The 24101-nt window shown below is 40.7% G+C and overlaps 1 protein-coding gene across 1 annotated transcript; it reads right to left on the bottom strand.

Moving 5' to 3' along the window:
- Positions 1-160: 160 nt before the first annotated feature.
- Positions 161-23757, bottom strand: TOM1L1 (target of myb1 like 1 membrane trafficking protein). The gene is made up of 15 exons (XM_030961900.1): positions 23639-23757; positions 23472-23556; positions 21270-21348; positions 15121-15270; positions 14734-14853; positions 13108-13215; positions 12376-12492; positions 9408-9541; positions 6369-6429; positions 4866-4980; positions 4021-4117; positions 3488-3566; positions 2537-2624; positions 2192-2264; positions 161-1270 (listed from the first exon to the last, which is right to left on the bottom strand). Exons 1-15 carry the CDS (start codon positions 23694-23696, stop codon positions 1210-1212), a joined length of 1425 nt encoding a protein of 474 aa, XP_030817760.1. The 5' UTR covers positions 23697-23757; the 3' UTR covers positions 161-1209.
- Positions 23758-24101: the final 344 nt, after the last annotated feature.

The raw sequence follows: 24101 nt of genomic DNA, 5'->3' as shown, positions 1-24101 counted from the left end.
TCCCAGACTCCTTCAAGGTTGTGTTTTGGATAGAAGGAAGTTGTTCTAATGGTGCTGCAGCAAACTGCACAGTTTCACACTAAAATACTTCCAATGCTACCTACATTTATATTTATTTCAGGGAATACACAAAGAGAGAAAAACTTGGAAGCAATAAGAGTTTACTTCTCAGTAAGCATTTGCTTTTATTTGGAATTTTATGCTATAAAAATTGCAAAAGCAGCTGAGAACTTCTTATCCTTAAACAGTTAACATAAGGAATGTTTAAAATGCAGTTATTTCACAAAAAATTAGCTTATCTGATGAATATGAACTAAGTTCTCAAATTTTGTATCAGCTATAAATTCAGAGAACTATACCTGTTAAAGTGCACAGTTTACATTCACTATTAAAATAGATAAGGCACTTACTAAAAGATAAAACAGTTATTAACAGGATTAAACAATTAAAGTAAATGGGTAACTATTGCTCATCTGCATTGTAGATGATTAATATTTCCTTCACCAGAAGAATCTCTGCAGGGCAGGAATATTGAAAGAAACTGATCCCCCTCCAATATTTACTGAGTAAAGAAAAGCAACAACAACAACACAGGAACAAGCAGGTTTTTTTCCTGTTCTGTTAATTATTGATGACAGCACTTTGTGTCCCAGCTTAGGTTCTTCCCAAGACAAAAATCCAACTATACTGTGGATTTTTAGGAAGAAAATAATACAGGAAAAATCTGTATTAAGGATGTAGGCAAGTAACATTGCACATCTTCAGACATCTATTAAGAGGCCAATTTTAGGGAAAAAAATTTATATCTCAAAACGCCCTTATAGATTTCTAGGGAAATGAACATAGCAGTGAGGCCAAAAGAGAAACTGGATTCTGCAGTTTCTGTGAATGTAATGTGTCTTTTTTTGCTTGTGCCAGGTGTCAAGTCTTACTTCATACACAGGTGAATTTGGAAGTCACATTTTACAGACACCCAAAATACTTTAAAATAACCACGCAAGTGACCTTGAAGAACACACAGCTGAACATTTAGGACAAATTGTCAAGGTGTGGAGCCAAGTAACTCTTCAACTTGCACACAGCTTAGTACTCCAACACTAATTACTGTGTCAAAATGCAAAACCTCTTCTGTTATTCACTTGTAGTTACAGGAAGCACTGCACAGGACCAGCACTAGAGTGTGTTCAGGAAAGGATTCCACCTCCACATTCACTCCGTGTTCTTTTTAACTTCTGTCTTCAGCACAACATCAATATCTTCATAAATAGCTCTGAAAGAGGAGGAGTAGGGTGACTCCTATATCACATTTCATTTTGACAAGTGGCACCAGGGAAATCCTGCCTGAAGTTTACAGTGTAGCTTCCCTTGCAGGATGCCCAGGTCTCCATGGAAACAAAGAGCCAACCCTGCTCTGATTATCTGATTGTACATTTAATGAGGAACCTCTGGATACTGTCACTTCTGTTCCAACAAGTTTGGGAAGAGGACTGCAGAACACAAAAGGCAAGTGCACCACTGTGCAATTACTGCACTAATTAAAAAAAAAACAACGGAAGCTTTGTTGAGATTTCCCTATCTCAAAATACAGTGGCTCCTTAGAAATAAGTTTTGTACAGATAGCTCAGTTTTTTTTTTTTTTTTTGCAATTTACTGTTAGAAAGGGGAGTTCTGCCATCTCTTAGGTTTTGTATTAGTTTACTGTCTCACTATTTTGGTCTTCTGGAGAGACACAGCATCTTTTGTAGTTTATATTTATATTGAGGATTTTTTTCATATGCAGTAGAAGAACACTCTTTAAAAAACACAATTGCTATGAACAAGAATTACTTTGGTTACCTTGTTCCAGAACTATCTGTGCTGAAGTTCAATCAGCTACCTCCAGCAGGACCCTGACTATATTTCCTTCACCTTTCTGTATCACTGGATAAGATTTTAGTAATTTTGATAGAGCATTACACTTCCATTTTTACAGATGCCAGCTAATGAGCACACTATAGTTTGTTCCTTAATTGGTTATGCCAGAAATATTTGAAGAAAACATACAAAATGCAGCCACTGCCATTTACATCAATGATGCAGCTGGTCAGCTAACTCAGCCTAAGTAGAGTGGTCTGGTTTTCCTCTCAGAAGAAAAAGCCATTTTTCCTTTGGTAACACAGAATTTTAAAATTCTATTTTAAAAGTTACTTACTCAGTGGGAGCCAAGGGATCGAATTCCATTATCTCATAGTAATGAGGTGACTGTGACTTGTTCTTTGATGTAGCTGTAGAATAAAGAGAGACACATCCAGATTTAAATGAGAATGAAAAGCATGATTACTGCATGTTTTTTGTGTCTTCCCAAAAGTAGCACATTATCTGCTACAGATTCAGCTGCTTTACATGCTAAAATGGACAGATATGTAATGGAATACATGAGCAATATGACTTTGTCAATGCTTGTTGCTGTTCCTAGTCACTGACAGCCATTATATAAACGCCTTAAGTTCTAACAAGAAAAGGAAACATGAAAGAGGTGATTTGCAGTATTTATTACCTGCTGATGATGGTCCATTTGATGGCACAGTCTGTCCAGCCTGCAGATTTACTGGGTTCAGAGGCACTGGGCTTAAAAGAGTCATCAACTGAGGACATCAAGCAAAACAATGCATAAACAGATTGTTCCATGAGGACTGGTTTGACCTAACTGACATAATTGCTGGCTTATCTTTAAACTCTCTGACTACTGCAGGTAAAATTCCAAGGCCAACAGTTAGCAACCCAATTAATCTTCATTCTCCACACAACCTTCAAAGCAACACTTAGTCTTCTATAGCACATGTGTATAATTTCCTTCTGTGTGACTTGTTCCACCACACAGATTCAAACACCTGCTTTTATTTGCAGTTTAAAATAAGGACTATGCATGTTTGTTTGGGAGGTGCTTCTCATCTTTTCTATTTCATACTGCCTTCATAACATTATCTCAAAGTCCCTTCAGGCTCTTTCCATTCCTTCTGTCATGGGTGTTTCTCTGCAGCATGACTTTTGTCCTGCACTGTACTTGGAGTTTAAGTGACTTTTTCGTGGGCTGTATTTTTGTGGGGGCTTTGCAGGTTTGGGGGTTTTTTGTATGTTTGTTTTTAATATCTTATTTGTGATAGAAAATACACTAGAGTAACATCATGGCAACAGGAGGAGAGCTCAGCTTGCTTTGCATAGCAACAAATTAAATAATAGAGCAAGAGCTTTCTGCAAATTCCCCTGGGATTGTGCTGGACCCAAGGAAACAGACTTCCACATTAGGATCTGTGGCAGCAAAAGAGGAAAGTTGACCTGATTACCAAGTAGACTATTCCTTGAGGCATTACCAAGTAGAATATTCCCTGATATATGGAGAAGGGCCACAGAAGAGATCTTTGCATCTTTGCGGTTGGGGTAAATCCAGAAGTTCTCATTTGACAGCTGTCAGACAAGAATGATCATCCCGAACATAAGTATTACTCACATTGCTATATATGTTCACATTGCTATATGTGTGTCCAGCTGGGCTGCTTAAACTATTGTTTTGTGCTTCAGCTGCAAATCTAGGAGAGAGCAACACATTGAATATAAGTAAGAAATTATCAAAACTGTTTATTCTCATTGTTCCAATATTTTTGGTTGGTCTGTCTTTCCTGTGTGTTACAACTGAGAGCAGCATGGGCAGATGGACCAGTGTCCCATGCACACAAATTATAAAGACACCTCCCCTGTCCTGAACCCTTTTCCTGATCTGTTTCATGTTTCTCCCTTCCCGTGCCAAAAGGGAGACATTTATGTCTGTCTATGACAAAACAGTGATGCAGGCGTAAGTGTATTTTAAACCCTCTCAAACAATGTCTAGCACAGAGGGAATTTTCACTTGTTTTACTGAACTAATATGTAAAAGTAGTAAATCTGTGTCCTCAGAGATTCTTATATTCATTAGATGAATTATAGAGCACTAATACCCCTAAGGATCTGTAATCCATTCCCATTCCTTGATAAGAGACTACTCACGGGGACTGATGAGCTTTTGTAGGAGTTGCTGAATCCAGCTGTGGGTAAATTGATGGATGAGACCTGGTTTTATCTTCAGGGTGTGCAGATAGGCCATCTGAAATTCAAAGTGATAATTAATGGTAATTTAAACATTGTTATGCAAAAGTAGCTACTTGTTCTTTGAACACTGAAAGAGTAAAGTTTTTGTTTGGAAGGCCTATAGAGCTCTGAAAGGGATTGCTGTTTATCACATGAAAGGCAAAGTTTTAATGACTCTGAAAAGTCTCAGATCCAAGGTATTTATCGCTATATTTAGAGCATCAGCAGAGCTCTACATGATAGATACCACTTAAAACTCTTGTTGGTATTTGTAAAGGATTAAAATGGAAATCTACGGATTTATTCTCAGGGGGACATTCACAGCTTTAGCTTTAGTATATGGACTTCCCTAAAGCAGGTAAAGGAGGGGCTTCTGCAAATAGTAATTCAGGGTACTTAAAGCCAAGTCCTTCTAACACTCCTGAAAAAACTCCTGTTTCTTCCTGCCAAGTCTACAGAACAAGCAGCTACCAGCAGAGTGTTTTACAGGTTCATTGCAGTAGAAAACAGAGCATATTCTATTGCTCAGATCTATGTAAAAGGGGAGAAAGATTATTGTAAAAAAATTACAGGAAACCTTACAATATCTTACAATTTTGTTCCTATGGACACATTTCAATTCTCCTTTTAAGAAAATTTAAGGAACATCCTTAAAGTTAAGGAGTATCTTTTTTTTCTTTCTTACAAGGAACTTCTTGATTCCTCCACTAAGCTCTTGTGGGTTTTAGGGAATCAGAGGGAAGGGAACTTCCTTCACCACTTACTTCCTGAAGGAGACACTGCAGGGTCCCTTTGCACCACTGCAGATACAGAAGATGGAGAATCTATGGAGAGGCCAAGTAGATCACTTGAGGGAGCAGATGGCTGTTTCCTGTACAGCTTAACATTTGAAAAAGAATAAGTTATGTGGGGTTTTTCCTGGTGTTTTGTTTTTTTAAGGAATTTGCATTGTTTTTTAAACTTGCATAGTTTTAATCAAATGGCTGTTTTCACAAAAAATTAACTTTTAAAATCTTAAAAAGTGTTAAGTATAGGAGAAGATCAGGACTCTGTGTGAAATGTAGCTAATGAAATAAAATATGAATTTCAGAAAATATAAATTTCAAAAAATAAAGAAAACCAGTTCTGAAGTAGAAAATAGAAAGGATTCAATTCTATAAAGCCATTCTGAACGTTTAGATACAGGTTTGATATTGATTTTCTGATCACTCCTGTACAATTCTTTTCATGCTACTTACTTGTGTTAATGAGATTTGATATGTACTTAGGAGATAGATTTTTCCAGTCTCTTTTTGGATAGAAAAAAATCAAAACCACAATAAAGTTTCCTAGGACATAGAAAAGAGCTCCCTTCCTTTCTCCTGTCAATGTGTTGGAATTTAAAACATAGCCAGCCAAAGGTTTAATAAAACCACACGCTTGAATCATACAGGTTTGGTAACACCAGATGAAAAATAAATAAATGAAAGATGATGCATTTTAAACTCAGAGTCTGCTTAATAATATAAAAATGCACAGGCTGCACCATTTGGATTATTAACTAACCCAACAGTGGATCCATCAAGCAAAACCGTCCACCTACATAATCAGAATGTAGTAATAGTGGCTTTTCAAGGAAAACAAGACCATCTTCTACCTTTTTTTAATAATTGTCAGCAGTATTTCAGCATACACAATGCATTTGCATGTTGAGTTCCAGATGACTGCACAATTATGGCTTAGAAGAAGGCAAAACATGTGCAAAACTACTTTGGGCAATATAATTAACAACCATAATTATCAATCAATAAAGGACAGTCATTAAAGATTTGCTACAAGCCATTATTCACAATTCAGAAAAAGCTTTGACTCAGGAAAAAAAAAATCAATAGAAGAAGTGAATTCTCAAAGTGCAGCAGTATTTCAGTCTCTGGATCATTAACAGGAAACAAATGAAAAGAACCTATGGTTTCTCATTTTTTGCATGGCAGATAATTGTGCTTAGCGGAAGACGCAATAAATCAGCATTTGAATAAATCTCTCTCTCATTTTTCATGCCCAAGCTTCCCTCTTGCATTTGACATTATTTGCTACTTTCGTTACATGAATTTGCATGAAATTCTGCAGCTGAGACTTTAGAAAAATCAGTAAGAGTAGTGTCACTCTGCTGTCTCCTGCACCTCTCAACTAGAGAATAGAATTCTGCATGTATCAGAAATGTATTTTTCACAAGGAAGAGCAAAAGGAATGTTTGCAGTCCTGCAGTTCAGGAGCTCATCCTTAATTACCTCCTCTCGCTCCCGCTGTATCCTCTGGTTCTCCAGGAAACGAACTCTGTTCCGTGAGAACCTGTTGAAGGTGCAGAGTTAAAAGTTCATTCTTACATTCCTGTGCTGTGCTTCAGAAGAATATGAAACCAGTTATAATCAACTTTTGATTCTCAAAAGACTCCACAAGCACCAAACAAGCACTCCAACTGCTGTCTCTGGGTCACTTGGCTTTATGGGCAATCTGACTCCCATTCCAGGGCTGTGGTCCTGGTATCTCCTACAGCCAACACCAGCTAGTTTTTTCCTGGCCCCACATTTGGAGACAGCCATCTGCTTGTTCCTAAACAAAACCAAGGCTCCTCTGACAGTGGATTGTTCTCGGAAGAGAACACGTGAAAAGTCTCTGTTTCGGCCTGCACGTTCGAAGACTGAGTTGGAGTTCTTCAGTTCTCAGTTTCAGAGTTGTTTATTGTATCTTATCTATAAAAATTTTTCTCCTGCCCTGCCGAGGTCCATCCAGCAGGACAATTCCAGGCACACTGACTGCCCTCGGGGCGGTGTTATCTCTTTGTACTACGAACTACGTGTACAATATTTACAATTACTTTCCAATACCTAACACCTATGTTAGACAGTGAGTTTCTACTCTAAACCAATCCAAAAGTGCCAACATCACAGCAGAAGATGGAGGTAGAGAAGAAGAAGAAAAGCTGGACACGCCCAAGTCCCTCCATCTTGTCCCCAAAACCCCTATTCTAAAAACCCCAAAATCTACTTTTTCACCTAGTGATAATTATTACACCACTTAAAACTTCTGTGGCTTTCAGGTCTTCATACAAAGCTGATCATTTGCTCCACGGGTCATAATCAAACCCACAGGTTCTGGGCTGTGCCAGGGTCTCTGAGCCCCCTGGCAGGGGTCCCAGCAACCCTGGACACCCAAAGGGATGTCCTGAGTTCTGACAGTTTGTCTCTGTTCACACTAGGCAGGTAACTGTGAACATCCACTGTGCCAAATCCAATTTCTTCTGACCAGAACACTTCCAGCTGAGTCCCAGGAAGCCTTCTGTCGCCAGAGTTCTGGGCATTCCCTCATGCCCTCCCAAGACAACCCGCACACCTGTTCTGGCACACAGCCCTTTGCTATATTTTTTTTAAAAATGGAAACAAAAAAAAATCCATCTGCATAAATATGTATGTTCTAGGAGTGATAATAGTGCTATTGTGGGTCCAGAGCAGACCCACACAGGTGACATTGAGCATCTGGAAGGTCACTGTGTTTCAGCACCAGGAGCCCTGAGTTGCATGGACAGATGTATGGACAGTTTATCCAATTGCATTTGCTATTCAGGGTCACTGTACTAGGGAGGCCCAGAAAAAGAGTATAGATGCATAAAGAAGCAGCAGTAAAAAAACCTTTCCAACTGTAGAGCAGAAAGTATTTATCTGAAATCAAGAAAGAACCAAGAAGCTGCAGACACTAGAGGGAGGCACTGTTACACACATGAGCTGTTGGTTGTACAGTTGAGATTGTTCTGGATTTAATTTGGATTCTACATTAATAATCAGAAACAGAAAATGCAGCACAACTCATCCTCCAACAACACGCACAGTGTGAAACAGATGCAGCTCATTAAAATCAGCTGGCCCTTTACACACCTCATTGTTCAGAGGGAAATACAAAGAACAAATCTTATGCAACACAAAATTAACCAGATATGTTTTTATACTTATCCACTCTGAAGTGCAATGGATCTGCACTCAGGACGACCTGTACCATGCAAACCATAGCATTACATTACTAGAATACAGTAGTTTTCTGTCAAATTAATAATTCTTTCCATCACTGTATCTTTAGTGAGGAATCTGTTGAATTATATCCACAAACTCCTATTCACAGTTTGAGGTTCCCGGCCTTAACAGTATTCATCACTTGTAACAAAAATGTAAGCCCACATCTGACTTCGGTGGATTTACATGAAAGCTGAATAAAATTCCTTTTTTGCTTATTAAAAGGAAAATTCTCCTAAAGGAAGTGAGCACACAGTTCTTTCAAGATAGCTGCTGTAAAATCCACCAACACTACAGTAAACAAGATTAAAGAGTTAATGAAAACTTAACATTGTTATGATTAGGCCCAAAGTTTATGCCTGACACTTAGAAGAATTACTGATATTTTCAGTGCAGCACTCAGAACAGGATTAAAAAGAAAAGATGACTAAATTATACAAATTTGCTAAATTTAATACAAAACAATTGCACTTGATGCATAATGATTCCTAGAACACTCTTTAGCCATGGAAGAGATCAGCTTCTTAATATGGAAGGGTATCTCCTATTAAATCAGAACACTCTCCATAAGTATACTCATATTGTATTTTAGGGAGCAACACTGGAATTTTAAGTTGAAAACTAATTTCAGTTTTGTCAGCATCCAGTCATGCTACTAGTGCCATAACAGACAAATACCCAGGATGTCAACAGGAGTACTGCTGTGCTTTCATGTGTGAAAGAAACATTTTCTCCTCTAAGACAAGCAGAACACTATGTTTCAATCCAGCTAAGAACAGCAAGCAACTCTCCTAAGTATGCAATGAGGCAGAAGGCTGCTCTATGGCCAATTCCTGCAGTAAAGCTGTCAAAATTGTTTAGGAAGGAGGACAAGTATTCTTTTCTGGAAGCACAGACACTTAACAGAGATAAGCACCAGCACCAAAGGATTTGGAGCAGCTGTTGACAAATTCACTGGACTGTGCCAAAAAGGGATGTCAAATTCCAAATTATTTTTGTGTGCCTCCATCTGATTACCTGCCTATGCTGTTAACTCACTTTACACCACTCTAATGTTTCCTAACTACTTTCCAAAACCAATTCTGAGGTGTTTAGGAGGCAGGAAATACATAATTTTCTCCTTTTGCAATCACATTTCTTTTCTGAATTTTAGGATAAAATCTGTCTCCATGGGGAGGATCAACAATAGGCATAGGGAGCATCTCTCCAATAAGTGTATTTATTCAGGTAGGATTCCAAATGTGAGGAGAGAGGCCCTGCACTTACCTTTCATGTCCCAGGAGGACATTATTCAGATCTTCATTTACTTGTATTAGCTCAACAATTACATCTTCATTCTCCACTGTCACCAACAATTCCATGATCCTCTCCTGCATCATCCGACAGGTCTTGTACAATTTCTGCCCAAGGCAAGGGAAGGAAAAAAATTAAAAACTGTAACTGTGGTCTCTCAGTGTGTCGGTTCTGGAGATGAATGATAAGACACTCAAGCACTGTAGAATCACAGGTAACATTCCTTAATTTACACAAACCATACAGGTACCAAACACTGCAAATGGAACAATGTCCATGTCCTCGATCTCTGCAATGCAGGGTCACAACTCCCAGCACCACATCACTCCTACACATCCCTACCTCTCAGCCCACCTTCATTTCTAAAGAGATATGTGTCTCTAAAGAGTAAATTACAAATTGCAAAATAACAGAGACCCCCTTCTGGTTGAAGCTGATTAAACTCAGCAGGATACTTGGACATAATCCTGTTCAATGTCTGCTTGAAGAAAAGACAATATTAGTCTAAAGGTCAGAAGTGCTCTGTGACAATCTCAAGCTCCAACTATTCATTTAAGTGGGAAGTCTGGATAAACTTAGTCTATAGATTTTTGAGAAAGTAACACAAACCTTAAGAGATCAGCAGATAGGAGAATTATGAGAGTTTATTAAGCAGAATTTTGCATTATTGCCTGGTGAAGTGGAAGACAGTCTGTTTATATTACTCCCCTCTGCAAACTCTGCATGTTCAAAGAAACAAATTCTTTAGCAACAGGAACTTTAACTCAGCCAACATTTTTTCTCCTTCATACAACATTGGCAAATGCAGGCTGGCTATGCTTAAAGAAACAAAAGAGCGGGGAAATGACTCTCTTTGCACACTACTATTCAGAAATTGCTTTGATATTCTAAGTGATCTGATTTTTCCTCAAAAAAAATACAATACTTCATGTAAATCAACTATTTATTTAAAAAGAAATTTGCACCCCTTTGCTAAATCTGTGTCAGGATTGCAGAGTGCTCTACTTTTCAGTACTGTAGCTTCACAGCCCAGGATAAAACACACAAAGCTGAGTTCACCCTAATGTCTGTAATTACATTTAAAATCTTCCCAACTGCACACTTTACTATGTGATTCACTTTTAAAAATTGTGCATTTCTAAACACTCCATTACACAAGCAGACTGACAAGTATCAATACTCAATAGAGAAGGAAACTGAGATACTAATTTCAGGCATGGATTTGTCCGAAAACTGGAGTTTTACAATGATGGAGAAGCAGCTGGAATAACAGTCATCAGTGATTCCAATACATTTGTGCTAATTCTTACCAGCTGCTGATCTGGACCCAAATTCCTGCACATCCACCCACTATTTTTCATTATGCCTATTCACCATTCAGTACAAAAGTTTGTTACTCTTCTTGGCTGATCCTGAACTATTCTTTAACTACAGTTATTTACTGGCCAGCACATTATTTCCAGTGAAATATGATATCTTAAGCCTTGTCCAAAAGAGGGTGGGGAAAGAGAGGAGTGTGACTACTAATGACTATAAAGAACAGTAAACACTGATCAAGTTCACCTTGTTACAGTTTTTATTGAGGGACTCCAGATAATCTGAAGTACTAAAATCAATGTCTCCAACTCACTCAAAGTCTAAACAAGCAGCTGTTTTAATAAAGGATTTTGTTCTGTGACAACAGAAGTCCAATCCAAGCATTCCAGGTAGTGCCACAAACAAAAAGAGAACATTAAGCATTGTTCAAGGAATAGGCTGGCTGTGCCTGATGTTTTACACCACTCCTTGCACAGGGGAAAAAGAACAGAAAGAACAACAGTGAAAGGAATGAGTTTGCATTCACTCTCCTACATGTGGAAACTCCACACCCTGTCCTCAACATTTTGCCAACACTTTTATTACTGGGAGTGTCAGTAAGAATCCACTGGTTTACTGTGGGCAGCTCAATCTGTGCACCCACATATGAAGTGTCATGGCAGGAGACAGGAAATAAAAGACAAACTTTTTCTGTTTCCCAACCTTTTCAGGGATTGGACAGAGGTGGTCAAGAATAATGTATCAATGTATTCTCAACAGCACCCAGTAAGGGTTCATTGCACAGGAGAATTTCTACACTGGGGAGGAGAAGCACACAAGGCTTGAAAAAATTAGATCAGTTCTTCAAAACACTTAATGCTGCAAAACTGTCAAAAATGCTTCCTCATTGTAGCAGTTTGGAGGTAAGGTTAAAAACAGAAGGATATAGAAAAAGCTTTTTAAGTTCTCAGAGACACGTGAAACCGAAAAGCTTCCATTAACATACGTCACTATTGCAATGCTGAAGTAATACTGTACTTTTAATTTCTGAACTGGAAAATACAGCATAAGCACATAATATCACAGAAGGAGCATGTACAGGTTCACTGTCACATCACTGGACTATTGCAATACACCTCCTTCAGGCTAGACTTAAAGAGCACATGAATTCCTCTGTGGCACAGCAAGCTCCCAGTCTTTGAGGTCACACACATAAAGCCAATGCTTCATACTCTTCACTGGCCCTCAGTCTGCCCCTAAGGGACTGGTGATAATAAAGAGAGCTCTGCAAACTCCAGGATGGATATGAGAGTGACACTGCGTCATCATCTATTCTCCAGCTGGAATGTTCTCGGGGCTGTTTGACAGAACATGCTCAACAGAGAACGCTCCATTATGAAATTCCTTTGCCATTGGAATTCCCTACAGCTTAAATTTGCATTGCAAGCTGTATTGTCCTTTCCTGACTATCAAGATGTCAAAGGGAAGGTGAAGGAGATGAAAGAAAGCTGAGCAAAATGAGAGATAGAAACCTGTTGTTGGGTTCCATCTGTCAATCTGAATTCAGATGTTAAAAGACAAGATATAACAATTTAAAAACCAACTATAACCAAACCAATAGCCCCATCAGTGAATTATCATGTACCTGTAAAAGATTCATATCATCTGGATTTTCAGAGCCAGGAACATTTTCTTTCAATATTGATGACATGACTCTCACATTCATTTTTGCCATATCCAGTTCACTGTACAGTTTCCCAATCTGTTGGAATTCAAAGGAGAATGTTGTGCAGGTGAACAGAGCAAGCAGAATAATTTTTACCTCTAATACACACTTTCTTACCCATTAGGTATAATATGCATCATTATTATTATTATTATTATTATTATTATTATTATTATTAAGCATTATTTTACTCTGGTAACGTGACATGGAAATGAATAGAATTAGTTCAGCTTTTAAATGTGCACTCAAACTAAGATCCAAGCCTGATAGCACTACTTGTTTTTCTTATAGTTAATCCCTCTCACTGATGTCCCTGTTCCTCCTTTTAGTTACATACAGGGCAAGCAGGCATGAAAGAGAACTGTCCTTTCCTTCCTGCTTTTTATAATAACCTCTTCACACAAGCCTTATGTGAAATCAGTTTGGCTTTCTCGCTTATCTCCGAACAAGCTTTCATCAATTTGCATAAGGGCACTGTAAGATGCAATTAGATATCCACACAGCCGAGTAGTAACTCCACAAACCCAACAGAAACCCAGAGCTACACCCTGTGCATTGAGGGTCCCTGCAGGGGCACCCAGGCTGCTCAAGCTACACATTCACAGCACATTCCAGGTGGATCCACCCTCCCCTAAACCTGTAGTGCTGCACCTGCTCCGGAGCCAACAACAACGTTGGGCCTGCGGGAAGAGGCAGGAAGGAACATTTGGCAGGACTGGCAGAGGATGGGGACGACTTTGCACAAGGCCCGGGTGAAATCTGTGAAAACACAAAAAAACCAGAGCTTGGGTTGAACAAAACTGCAGCAGGCATCCTGCTGAGAGAGGAACATCTCTCAGACTACACAACTGCCCAGGAGCTTCCTCATCATCAGTGCTTCCAGGTAATTTGTTGAGCAAGTCCTATCTAAAAAAATAAAGCTAATGGCTATTTTGTAATGAAATTAGGCTTGGAAATCAAATATTTTTAGAAAGGGTTTGCAAATAAGTTCCATCACAGAATGAAGTGGGAATGGCTTAAGAACAGGCTAGCAAGGAATAATTAAGCCATCTCAGAGCAAAGAGTCCTTCCCAGAGTGCCACTGCAATTTTGCAATGAAGGACAATTTGGAATGTGATCACACTTGGAAGCAGTAGAAAGGCTGGACGGCCGAGTCTGGGTCTATGCAGAAGGTAAAATACAAAAGTCTCCTGGACTGAAAAGCAGAAACAGCCTGAGAGAGCTTCACCTGCATTGCATCTGAACTGACTGATAAAAAAAAATTAAATGTCAGCTCCAGCCTGCACTATACACTACAAACCCTTCACTTCCTGGAGACTAAGGTAAAAACTGTGTTCAGGTGTGCTAAGAGAAACAGAAGGTTTGCCACTGATTTTTACTGGCAAGTACATGAGGTAGACAAAGTAATCTCTAATGCACTAGCTGAGGGAAAAAAATAGTATCTATTGAGAGCATTCTTCACACAGCTTGTTCAAACAACCTTTAAATACATAAGCTTTTGTGTACTCCACTATTCAACCAGAAGATCAAACTCAGGATAAATCTGAGTTATTCCTGTCTGCACTGATTATAGACATCAAATTCTGTAATTGCAAGATTCCGCACAGTGATGGATGGCCTTCACACTGCCCAAAGCTCTTGTGAAAATTCTTCTTAAAAAAAAAAAAAAGAAATCTAGAAAGAATGGCATTAAACCATGTACTGTATTTCCAGCTGCTGCACAATGTTCAAACCATACTTATATTTAATGTCCTAAATGCCACACAATACTACCTATGACAGAGGCTTAAATAACACTTACTGTGCAAAGCTGGAGAGATACGCAGACAATAATATTTTCTTACAGATTTCTACATCTCTCCATTTAATCTTAAAGACAGATGATGCTCATATTCTCAACAGTATGTGTTTTTGTAAAAACCTTACTCATTTTTGTTGAGGCTTTCAGAAGCTGACAAGTTTGGAGCACTAAGCACTCATTTATTTTGAAGTAAACAGCATGCACAGATCTTTTAAAGTCTCAAGACAGAGATGCTTCATTTTTGAGAACATATCCATGACTCTGTACTTGAAAATGAAATAAACTACTATATAGTTCAGGTTTCTTCATTGTTATCTTAGCTGTTATAACTGAAACTGATTCCTGCACATGTGCTTAAGTAATTTGGTCATATTCTGCCCTGAAGCATTTAAATAAAAAAACCCAGATCAAACACACCTTCTGTGTCCCATAAAATTAACACACCTCATTTCTGAAATGCCCTTGTGTATATTCACCTTAGATCCACCACTGCTAGTGTCAGAGGATGGAAATTCCACTCCTTTCTTCAGCAATTCCAGGTAAACTTCTTTTACTTCGCTCACATCCACCATCCCTTGAAAACCTCGTGCCCAAACCTGGTTTTGAAATATCAGGGACAGTAACAGTCACAAAAATGGCCAGTCAGTGGGTCAGAAAAATGCTTTTAAAATGTATGGTCCTAAGGACAGGTCATTCCCTTCTTCCACTTTGGATAACTCCATTCAGTGCAACAGGAACCACAACAGCTCCAGAGTTAAGAAGTGCTTTCAAAAGAGGTTCCCAAGATTTAAACACGTTGCACAACTAAACATTTGCCACATGGCAGAGACACTGTGAACACTCACAGTTTACTCCAGACTCACCATGATAAAGGTCAGGATTTTCTCCTGCATATCAATGGGCAGGTTGTATCTTGGGTTCAGCAGTTTCACCAGCTTGTCTTTGCAGAAATCCTTCTTCACAACTAAAGACTGGAATCTTGGGCCACAGTTCTCCATACACATCTCAAGCAGCTGCACACACAAAAACCCTTTGATTACACAAAGAATAGGGGGGAAAAAACCCCACAACTTGACAGTTTTTTTTTTTGTTTGTTTGTTTAATTTGTTTCAAGTACTTATAGGGAAGAGTAGGAATGGATATGAACAGATAACTGCTCACTAGAATGCCTGATGAGGTCACTTCAGGGAAACAGCAGCTCCCTGTGTGCTCTGTTATGCCTGCACAGTCCAAAGGAGCTGTGCCAGCCACAGTGACACTATTCTTAACAGAGCAGCATGGTCACACTTGTTTCTATGTCACATCACTTACTGAACACATGGTACCTTAGCAGCAGGAAATCTGCCCATATCTTAAAAAAAATTACTTGCACAGGTTCAGCAATAGAATTAATTCACTGCCTAGCACATAGGTACCCTGGTCTGACAGATTCTGAAGAGCTCTGCAAGAGAAGAAAATCAAATTACTAAATGCCTGTCCTCTAATCTGCCCTGTGAGTGAGAGACTAATGATAAAATAGGAAAGAACAAATTCACCAATTTGGAGCACAATTTCTCCATGTGTTTCAAAGGTCACATTAATTTGAAACAGATGAGCTGAAATGTTCCAATTCTCAGATTCATCTTCACGAGGGAAGTCTACTTCCAAAAACATGCTTCAAACGCTTAGAGCAGGATCCCTGCGAGCACTGTGCCTGCTCTATCAAACACAGCAGGATGTGGTAATGACATAATACTTCTCCCTTGTACACCTGGAGGTGGTTGATTGCAATTCTCATTTTGCAGAAGAGATGTCAAAAACTGCCATTACAACCCAGTCACCTGGGACTTGGCAGGAAATTGGGATCAATCAGATCAGGCGCAGAATCAGGAACAGAACTCATCTTGCCTGGCCCAAATCTAAAGATGGATGATGACCCACACAGGGATAGTCACTCTTGTGCTTCTTTCTCTTCAATTGAAGCTTCATTTTCCCTCCCAACGTAAGAGGGAAGATAGAAAGGTGAAAGCAAAGGGCTGACATTAACAAAAGGCTGCAAAATTTCATGGGTTTTGAGACAAAATTTCCCCTGAATCATGTCACAGATAGAATGTATTCTCAAAAGGATACATGTATTTAAAGGGATGATATGGTGATCTTGATAAAAGTAGGTTAAGTATACTTTCCTGTTCAGAGCAGACTACATTTGACTAAGTGAAATCATTTTATTAACTCATTTTTTAGCCTCAAGACTCAGGGATATTTCTCCCACTGTGATCAGGAACTTACAGGACAACAGGTTGAAGACCAGAAGAAAATATATTGCCAAAATGAAAACAGGGTAGAACAAAGAGACACTGACAGACTGCTGTGCAAAAAGCTAACTTAAAGATAATTACAAAAAAATCTTGGCTCAAAACATTACTTTTCATAGAGAGTACATGAAACATATGCTAATAAGCCAAGTCATTTGCCTGTGCAGTACTTCAAAGATGCTTTGTGTAAAATATTTTCAACCCAGTGCATGGGAAACTTGTTATATTACTCCCTATTATTAATTCCCTACTTAGGGGACTGAGTATTTATCCACTGAATGAAAGTACTGAACTAATGGTCTGGATCCTCCACTCAATTATGCCAGCCCAGCCCACTCACTCAGGGAAAAACTAAGCTGGTATAAGAAAAAGAAGAATTTGACTCAATTATTTTTAACCAGACTATTCATGAGCAAGCCACTTTCATGCTAATAACACCTTTCATTAGAATTTCAATATGGGTATTTCTGGTGCAAATAGGACTCCGGTGCAAACGGGATTTCACTTCCACCGGAAGGAACAGATCCAAAGTGGCCAAGCCAACCACTGCTCCACACAGCTCAATGGAAACTCAACAGAAACACGTTTTAATAACAAAACTGGCAAATTAACTTCAATCAAACCATTAAAATTCCTGCCAATGGCAAACAGGATGTGAGAAGTGCTGGAATTGACAGAGCTGCTGTGTTCCAGGATAACTGATCCCAGAGATCTGCACTCAGCAAAAGATACAAACTGTGTAATCCAAGGCTTCTGGTTTACAGGACTGAACCACAGAACTAAAATGATAAAAGGCGTCTACAAAGAGGTGAAGCTAAACTGTGAAGCAGAAACAAAAAATGGGAGAAGTTGGTGAGTACAGCAGTAAGTCAGCTATGTTTCTTATCAACAGAGACCTCACTCAGATTTCAGGACTCACTGCATATCTAAAGCAGCCAGGTTTGGTCCATAAAGCTGAGCAATGGGTGCAGCTTGTGAGGGACACTTCTCAGACCCAAGGTGGCTGCAAGAACACCCAGATGAACAGCTTGCTTCTTCACATTTCTGACTCAAAGGGAACAAGCCATTAATCCATCTCCAGGATTACACTCCACTGAACACATCCTGAACACATCCTGAACACATCCTGATGCCTGCCCAGCTGAGGTTTGGAACTGCAATATGCTCTTTCCAAGGCCAGCATTTAAACCAAACCGGTATGAGCAGCTCTTTCAGCTGCCACTCACCAATTACAGTGCAGGGGCTGGGTACACTTGATCAAGGTTCAGCATTTCAAAAACACTGAATTTTCAGAAGTCTTGAATTTTTCAGATTTCACATTTCAAACACTGAGATTTGGATTTCTTTTGCTCTCACTTGAGGTCCTCTTCTTTTCTTCTTTTTCAGCATATACCATAAAGTATAATAAAACAGAGTAGCACTCTTTTAATTGAGGAGCTGGAGGACTTCTCATGCTTTTCTTTTTCAGATCCTCTGCTTTGTAGAATGTTGATTTAACAAACTAAAATCTGAAGGCCACATGTGCCATGCTAATTTTTTTCTGCATCAAAAAAATTACACATGATTAAAAGGATAAGTGGAAATATTCTTAGGAAAAAATACCTGTCAAAATTTAATTCTAGGCAATTATAGAATGGTTTATGTTGGAAGGGACCTTCAAGGTCAGCTAGTTCCAATTCTCCTGCCATTCACTAGATCAGGTTGCTGAGAGCCCCATCCAACCTGGACTTGAGCATTTCCAGGGATGGGGCAACCACAATTTCTGGGGGAAAATGACTTCCTTTAAAATATTTTCCAACAATATAATACAAAGATGAAACAGTGATTTAATCTTAAATGTCTGCCCACTGCTTTGAATGCAGGAGTGAGAGGGATACATTCTATAAACAATTTCCCCATGTGCTGTTCAGCTCCTGAGACCTTACAGGGATCAGAACTGGGGCGCTGCAGCAAATGCTTTACAAAACCAAGGGAGCTCTGTGCAGGTGACTGAACAGCTGTCTCAGTGCTCATTACATAGACAGAATTTATGTACCTAAAGTCTACCAGCAATAAAAAGTCAAGTAACACACACACAGTCTGTTGGATTCCTGCCTGAAAGTTCTAATCCTCTTCACTCTGATTGCACAACCTCCAGTGCCAGCCGTGATCTCTTGGTGTTATCAAAGACTGGGCATGAGGCAACTCCATGGCCTGACATAAACACCTCCATCCACGTGACTTCACAGGAACTTCAGCAGCTCAGAGCACCTGAAGCCAAGCCATAGCCAGCACATTATCCAGCTGGCACTCAGCCTTCTTCCTCCAAGTAAATAAACCATCATCCAAGAGTGAGGAGGAGGAACACACTGTTGAGATTTAACTCATCCCAGTAACAAAATCAGGGCTAACATGCGCAGTCGAGCCGCTTCCACGGAGATTTCCACACTCCACTCAGTGTGCATCCTCTGGGAATGAGCTCCTTAAGCAGCTTCATTAAATATTAAATTCAAGGGTGTCAAGGTTGAAGAGATAGAAGTGGATCAAAGTGCACTTCTAAGAAATGTGATTTGTAGATACTTCTTAGTTTTATCTAATGTAGGTAGGAGAGACAATCTGATGTAGAGTCTCAAAAGCTAGAGGACCACACTTATTGTAAGAAATACAGGCACTAACAGTTCACCCAAAAAGTACCCTTATTTTTGCAAAACTCTGGGAGGAAAACAATTTTTCAGAGATGAGAGTTGCACAGGGAGGGAACAGCTTGTGTTTCAGTATTGAAAATTATTTCTTTTTTTTCCATTTGCAATTAATTGCTGTTGTCATCTAAGCATTTCAAAATGGAAAACAGGAACAATTTCATTAAGGCAATTAAGAAGATAAAACCAGAAGATACAGCACATAGGAAGAGTGATGTGGGAAATCTAAAAGCCACACATGGCTAGCAATAAGGTCATCAAAGGAAAAGATTTTACACATGCCAAAATTATGTCAGTACTGGTAAAAAAAGAAAAGAAAAAGGAAAAAAGCCAGAGGCACAGGGAGAGACAAAGTATAAAAGATCTTATGCAAGAACTAAAACTAGAAAGAGAGAGAGTTAGAAGAAAGGCTGGAACTTACTTAAATTAAAAAAATAAGGAAAAAAGATTAAAGAATACAGGGATAAGAACTCTGCAAACAGAAAACAGCAGCTGGGCCAAGAGAATGTGAGTGCCTGGCAGGCAAGTTACAAGTGTGCATGGGAGAGGGTGAGGACAGAGAAAAGGGCTGGAACAGAACAGGAATTGCACTCCCAGCTGAACTTGCCACATACTCTGTCTGCAATACAATGAGCTCCCAGGTCAGTGTGATAAAGTTGTTCCTTGGATAGACCTGGATCAAGATCATTCTCCCACTTTTACATACTCAAAAGCTAAGCTATAGTGTCACCTTGGGTATATCTGCACTGTAAATACTCAAGGAACAGCTCCCAAACCTAAACCCTGGGCTATCAGCAGAGACTGTGTCAGATAGTCACAACAGGACCTTGCTGCACAAGGGCTGCAGGAGACAGACCTGATACAGGGATGGCAGGTACAGTGGAAAGCCAGTGTTGTCATTATGCAAACACACAGAACACACAAAAATGTGACTCATGAGACAGTGGAGGAGGAAGCCAGGGAAGAAGTGCGGAAACAGAGTGAGCTAGAGGTCTATATCAACACGTTTAACAATTATCTGCATCTCTAACTTGTCAGGAGACACTTGGGCAATTGCTAAGCGACCTACAATTTGGCCCTATCCATCACCCATCTTCTTTAACCACTTCTCAGCACATCTTGATATAGACTATGATTTTGCACAACAAATACCAAACCTATGAGTAATAGCAGTCAAAATGATGCAGATAGGCCTCTAAAACCTCAAAAAAGGAAATGGTGAAGAAAATACTTTTAGCCAATTAACAAAAAACTAAAATCCTCAAGAACCTAAAATACAAAAGATATGACTCTTGTCAGAGTAGCACTACTGGTAGTCAAGAGTAATTCAAGTCAGAAACTAAGGACTTAGGACAGTATTAGAACTTCCTGCATTAACATACTCCAGTAAACCTTAAATTGACTGAAATCACAACAGCTCCCCAAACCCTGGGGCAGTTCAGGAACACTGCCAGATTCTAGAGGCCACGTGTCAAGCGAGGATATTCCCAGACACCCCAACCTTTAGCCATAATGTCTGAATTTCACACAGCTCACTCTGCCTCTTGCTCCCTTACTTAACTCACCATGGTTACCTTTTCCTTCGAGTTTATCATTTATATGTGATAACATTTCCTTTTACCAAGCACGTATCACACATTCCACCAGTGCTGCACACTGTGCTTAGTCTGACTAAGATCAGCACCACAAGGTGAGTAATAGAATGGTCAAATGTAGCTTTTATGTAATATCCTAACCTCTATGTCTTTCACAAACAGGTGGGGCTCTCACAGGACAGTCACTGGAGCAAATAAGAACTATCCTACTTTTACAAAGAACAAGTTAGCTCCCTACCCACCTTGCAACCAGAATTTGCATCATCCAGGAGTCCATGGAATGCCAACAAACTATCTGATCTGCACTGTGGCAGTGCTGTACACACAAACAACAAAGACTGAAAACATCCTGGAGAGTTGTGTCAGGGATAATTTGCATGCCACCTTATCGTTTAGACTGTTTGCCTTCTTAGTGTCTAATTAATATAAATATAGCTGTACTTACAGACAAGGTAAGCCTGATCTCCTTGTGGTTACAGTTTTTTGAAAGCTTCTTCTTCAGTGCTTTAACTGCATCTTTAGGCCTGTGACAAGAAATGAAAGAGGAGAAGTTAGCAGTGAAGTTTTCTAGTTCATAACTCCATCCAAGAACCAAAAATACCAGCCTGAGATACAGGACCAAATCCACCCCTGTGCTTACACCCACATAAAACCAGAGCTATTGCCCCACTGATTTCAGCAAAACCTCTTCAGCACTGAAGTAGAACAACAAAGCAGTGAATCAGGTTTGTTACTGCAGACTGTGCATTACTCCAGAGACTTGTGCAGAGATAAAGTTTTGCTCTGCAAAGTCTCCTCCAAAATTATATTTTTCCACTGTTGTAGAATAGAATTAAATATCTATCTTTCATTGCCATGAAAGGAAATATCAACTGCCAGACGTATCAAGAGTTGACTGGCAGTTTTCATGCATGATGCAATTAGAATATATTCTCCTGGGAGTGCTGTCAGGAGTAGGGGTGTCATGGATAACTTCCAATCTCATAATTGCAGGATGCACTTAACTCATCTGAGTAACTACCAGGGATGCATGGACAACCCACTCCAGCCAAGAGATATGGGCATTTCTAACCCAGCCATTTTCATTTCTATATATACACCCCATATCTTTTAACTATCTGTGTAGGAGGAAAAGGGTGGAAGATGGTATCGAGGTTATCACATGTGGGAAGCCATTTTGCCTCATTAATATGGACTACCTATAGTGTACAATTATTAGGGCCAGCCCAACACTCATGACCAACATAAACAAGATGTCCTAACATCTCTTTAGGATCTCTCTAGAATCTAAGATGGAGCAATAGGCCCAAATACAATGTTTCACTTAAAAAAAAAACAAAGAAACCTTTGTTGAAAACATTTCAAAGTCAATGAAATTAAGTGGGTGTTCACCATTACTGCAGCTCTTTGATTGAAGTGCTATACTTCATGAGAAGAAAAAAATAATAGGAGACATTTCTCTCTTTTTCTTTATCATATGTCATACCCAGGCACATCAGTAGAGCATCAAGTGACAAATGGCACAGGAGTGGAGAAGTTTCCCTTTTAGAGAGCTGTACTACAATCCCACTCCTATTTGCTTCCCCCATTGAAGCATCTGGAAATACTCTGGTCAGGAGCTGGATATTGCATTAAAATAACCATTTGCCTAATTAGATGCAGCAGTTCTGCTGCTCCTACTATTCTGTTACAGACTGTGACTAGTAGCAGCTGCCTAGGAGGAAGTTATAAGGAGCTCCTCTGCAAGCTTAAGCTGTGCACAAAAGGAAACAGTTTATTAAAAAACAGGCTCTGTTGCATGGAAACTTTACATAAAAACTAACACCGAGGGTCAAAGCGTGCTGTTGCTTATGGCAATAACCAGAAGGAAGTCATTATTACTGACATTCCAAGTACTAAGAACCACGGGTGAGCGCATGGAATCCAAAACAAAGTGAGGAGAGAAACGTTGATACAGTAAAAAAGACACCTGTACAGAAAGTAAGCCATACCTCATTGTTCTGGAGAAAACTCTTTAGCTAGTGTTAAAATATGCCACTACTAGAATTTCTCAGAATGCAATGTTGAAGCAGATCTTACATGAGAACAAATTTCCTTTTTTCCCCTTTTACAGGTGGAAACAAGAAAGTTCAGAGCAGCAAGTGGCTGAGCAAATCTGGATGTGGCTGTCCGGTGCAAGAGACCAGCTCAGTCCTGGGAGCACACCTGGATGGGATGGATCCCACTGCACAGGATCCCAGCCTGTGCTTCACCCCGGCTGCGGCACAGCCTGGCAGAGACACTGCACGGTGGGGAGCTCGGAGGCAAAAGCCAAGAGTTTTAAATATTGTTGTAGGCACCCAAGCTCTCAAAGCCTTTTTCCGGGTGGGTTAGCAGAGCACAGGGGTAACTCTTCAGCCTGACGAGCAGATAAGAAACCTTTGTCACCACCTTTCTCTACCGTGTGGGGAAGAACCTCCGAGCCTAATCCGTAAAAGCCCCGATGGGGCAAAGCTTTTCCTTGGGAACCAAAGCTACGTGCTCCCTGCGCTATTTCGTTTCGGGTCACTTCACATCAGCGTCCTACGCCGGCTGCTCGATGTCGCCCTGCCCTCGAGCGACGCCGGTGCCACCTCCGCGCCCCGCAGCCCCCGGCCCGCTCGCTCACCCCTCCTCCGTGGCGTTGATCACGTCGCAGATGCGCATGAACTGTCCCCACTCCTCCGTCTGCAGCGACCCGAGCGTCGCCCGCTCTGAAAGGCCAAGGGGAGCCGAGGGTCAGCGCCCGGCGGGGACAGAGGGGGCGGCGCGGGGGCACCGCTCGACGCTACTCACCGACCAGGCTGCCCACGGCGGTGCCGAACGGGTCCCTCGGAGCCTTCCCGAAAGCCATGGCCGCTGCCGGCAGCGTCCCGCGGGCTCTGCGGGGCGGCAGCCCCGGCCCCGCCGCCGGATCCGGCCGCTCCCTCCCGCCCCGCCGGGCGCTCCCTTCCTGCGCTCGGGCGGGGCCGCCTCCAGGTGCTGCCGCGGCCCCTCCAACCTGATCCCGGCACCGCACCCGCACCGCCCCGCCCCGCGGGGTCGGGTCCCACCCGGGCTCCCACCCGGGCATCCCCTGGCATAGGGCTCTCCCCGACACCCGCCAGGCAAAGCCTTTCCTTGGGAACCGAAGCCGTCTTTCGGGTCGCTTCACATCAGCACCTTACACCGGTTGCTCGATGTCGCCCTGCCCTGGGGCGACGCCGGTGCCACCTCCGCGCCCCTCACCCCGGCCCGGACCTAAAGCACCCCCTGACCT

This window comes from Camarhynchus parvulus, chromosome 18, assembly GCF_901933205.1.
Source record: "Camarhynchus parvulus chromosome 18, STF_HiC, whole genome shotgun sequence".
Taxonomy (NCBI): Eukaryota; Metazoa; Chordata; class Aves; order Passeriformes; family Thraupidae; genus Camarhynchus; species Camarhynchus parvulus.
This window is presented reverse-complemented; position numbering and strand designations above follow the sequence as displayed.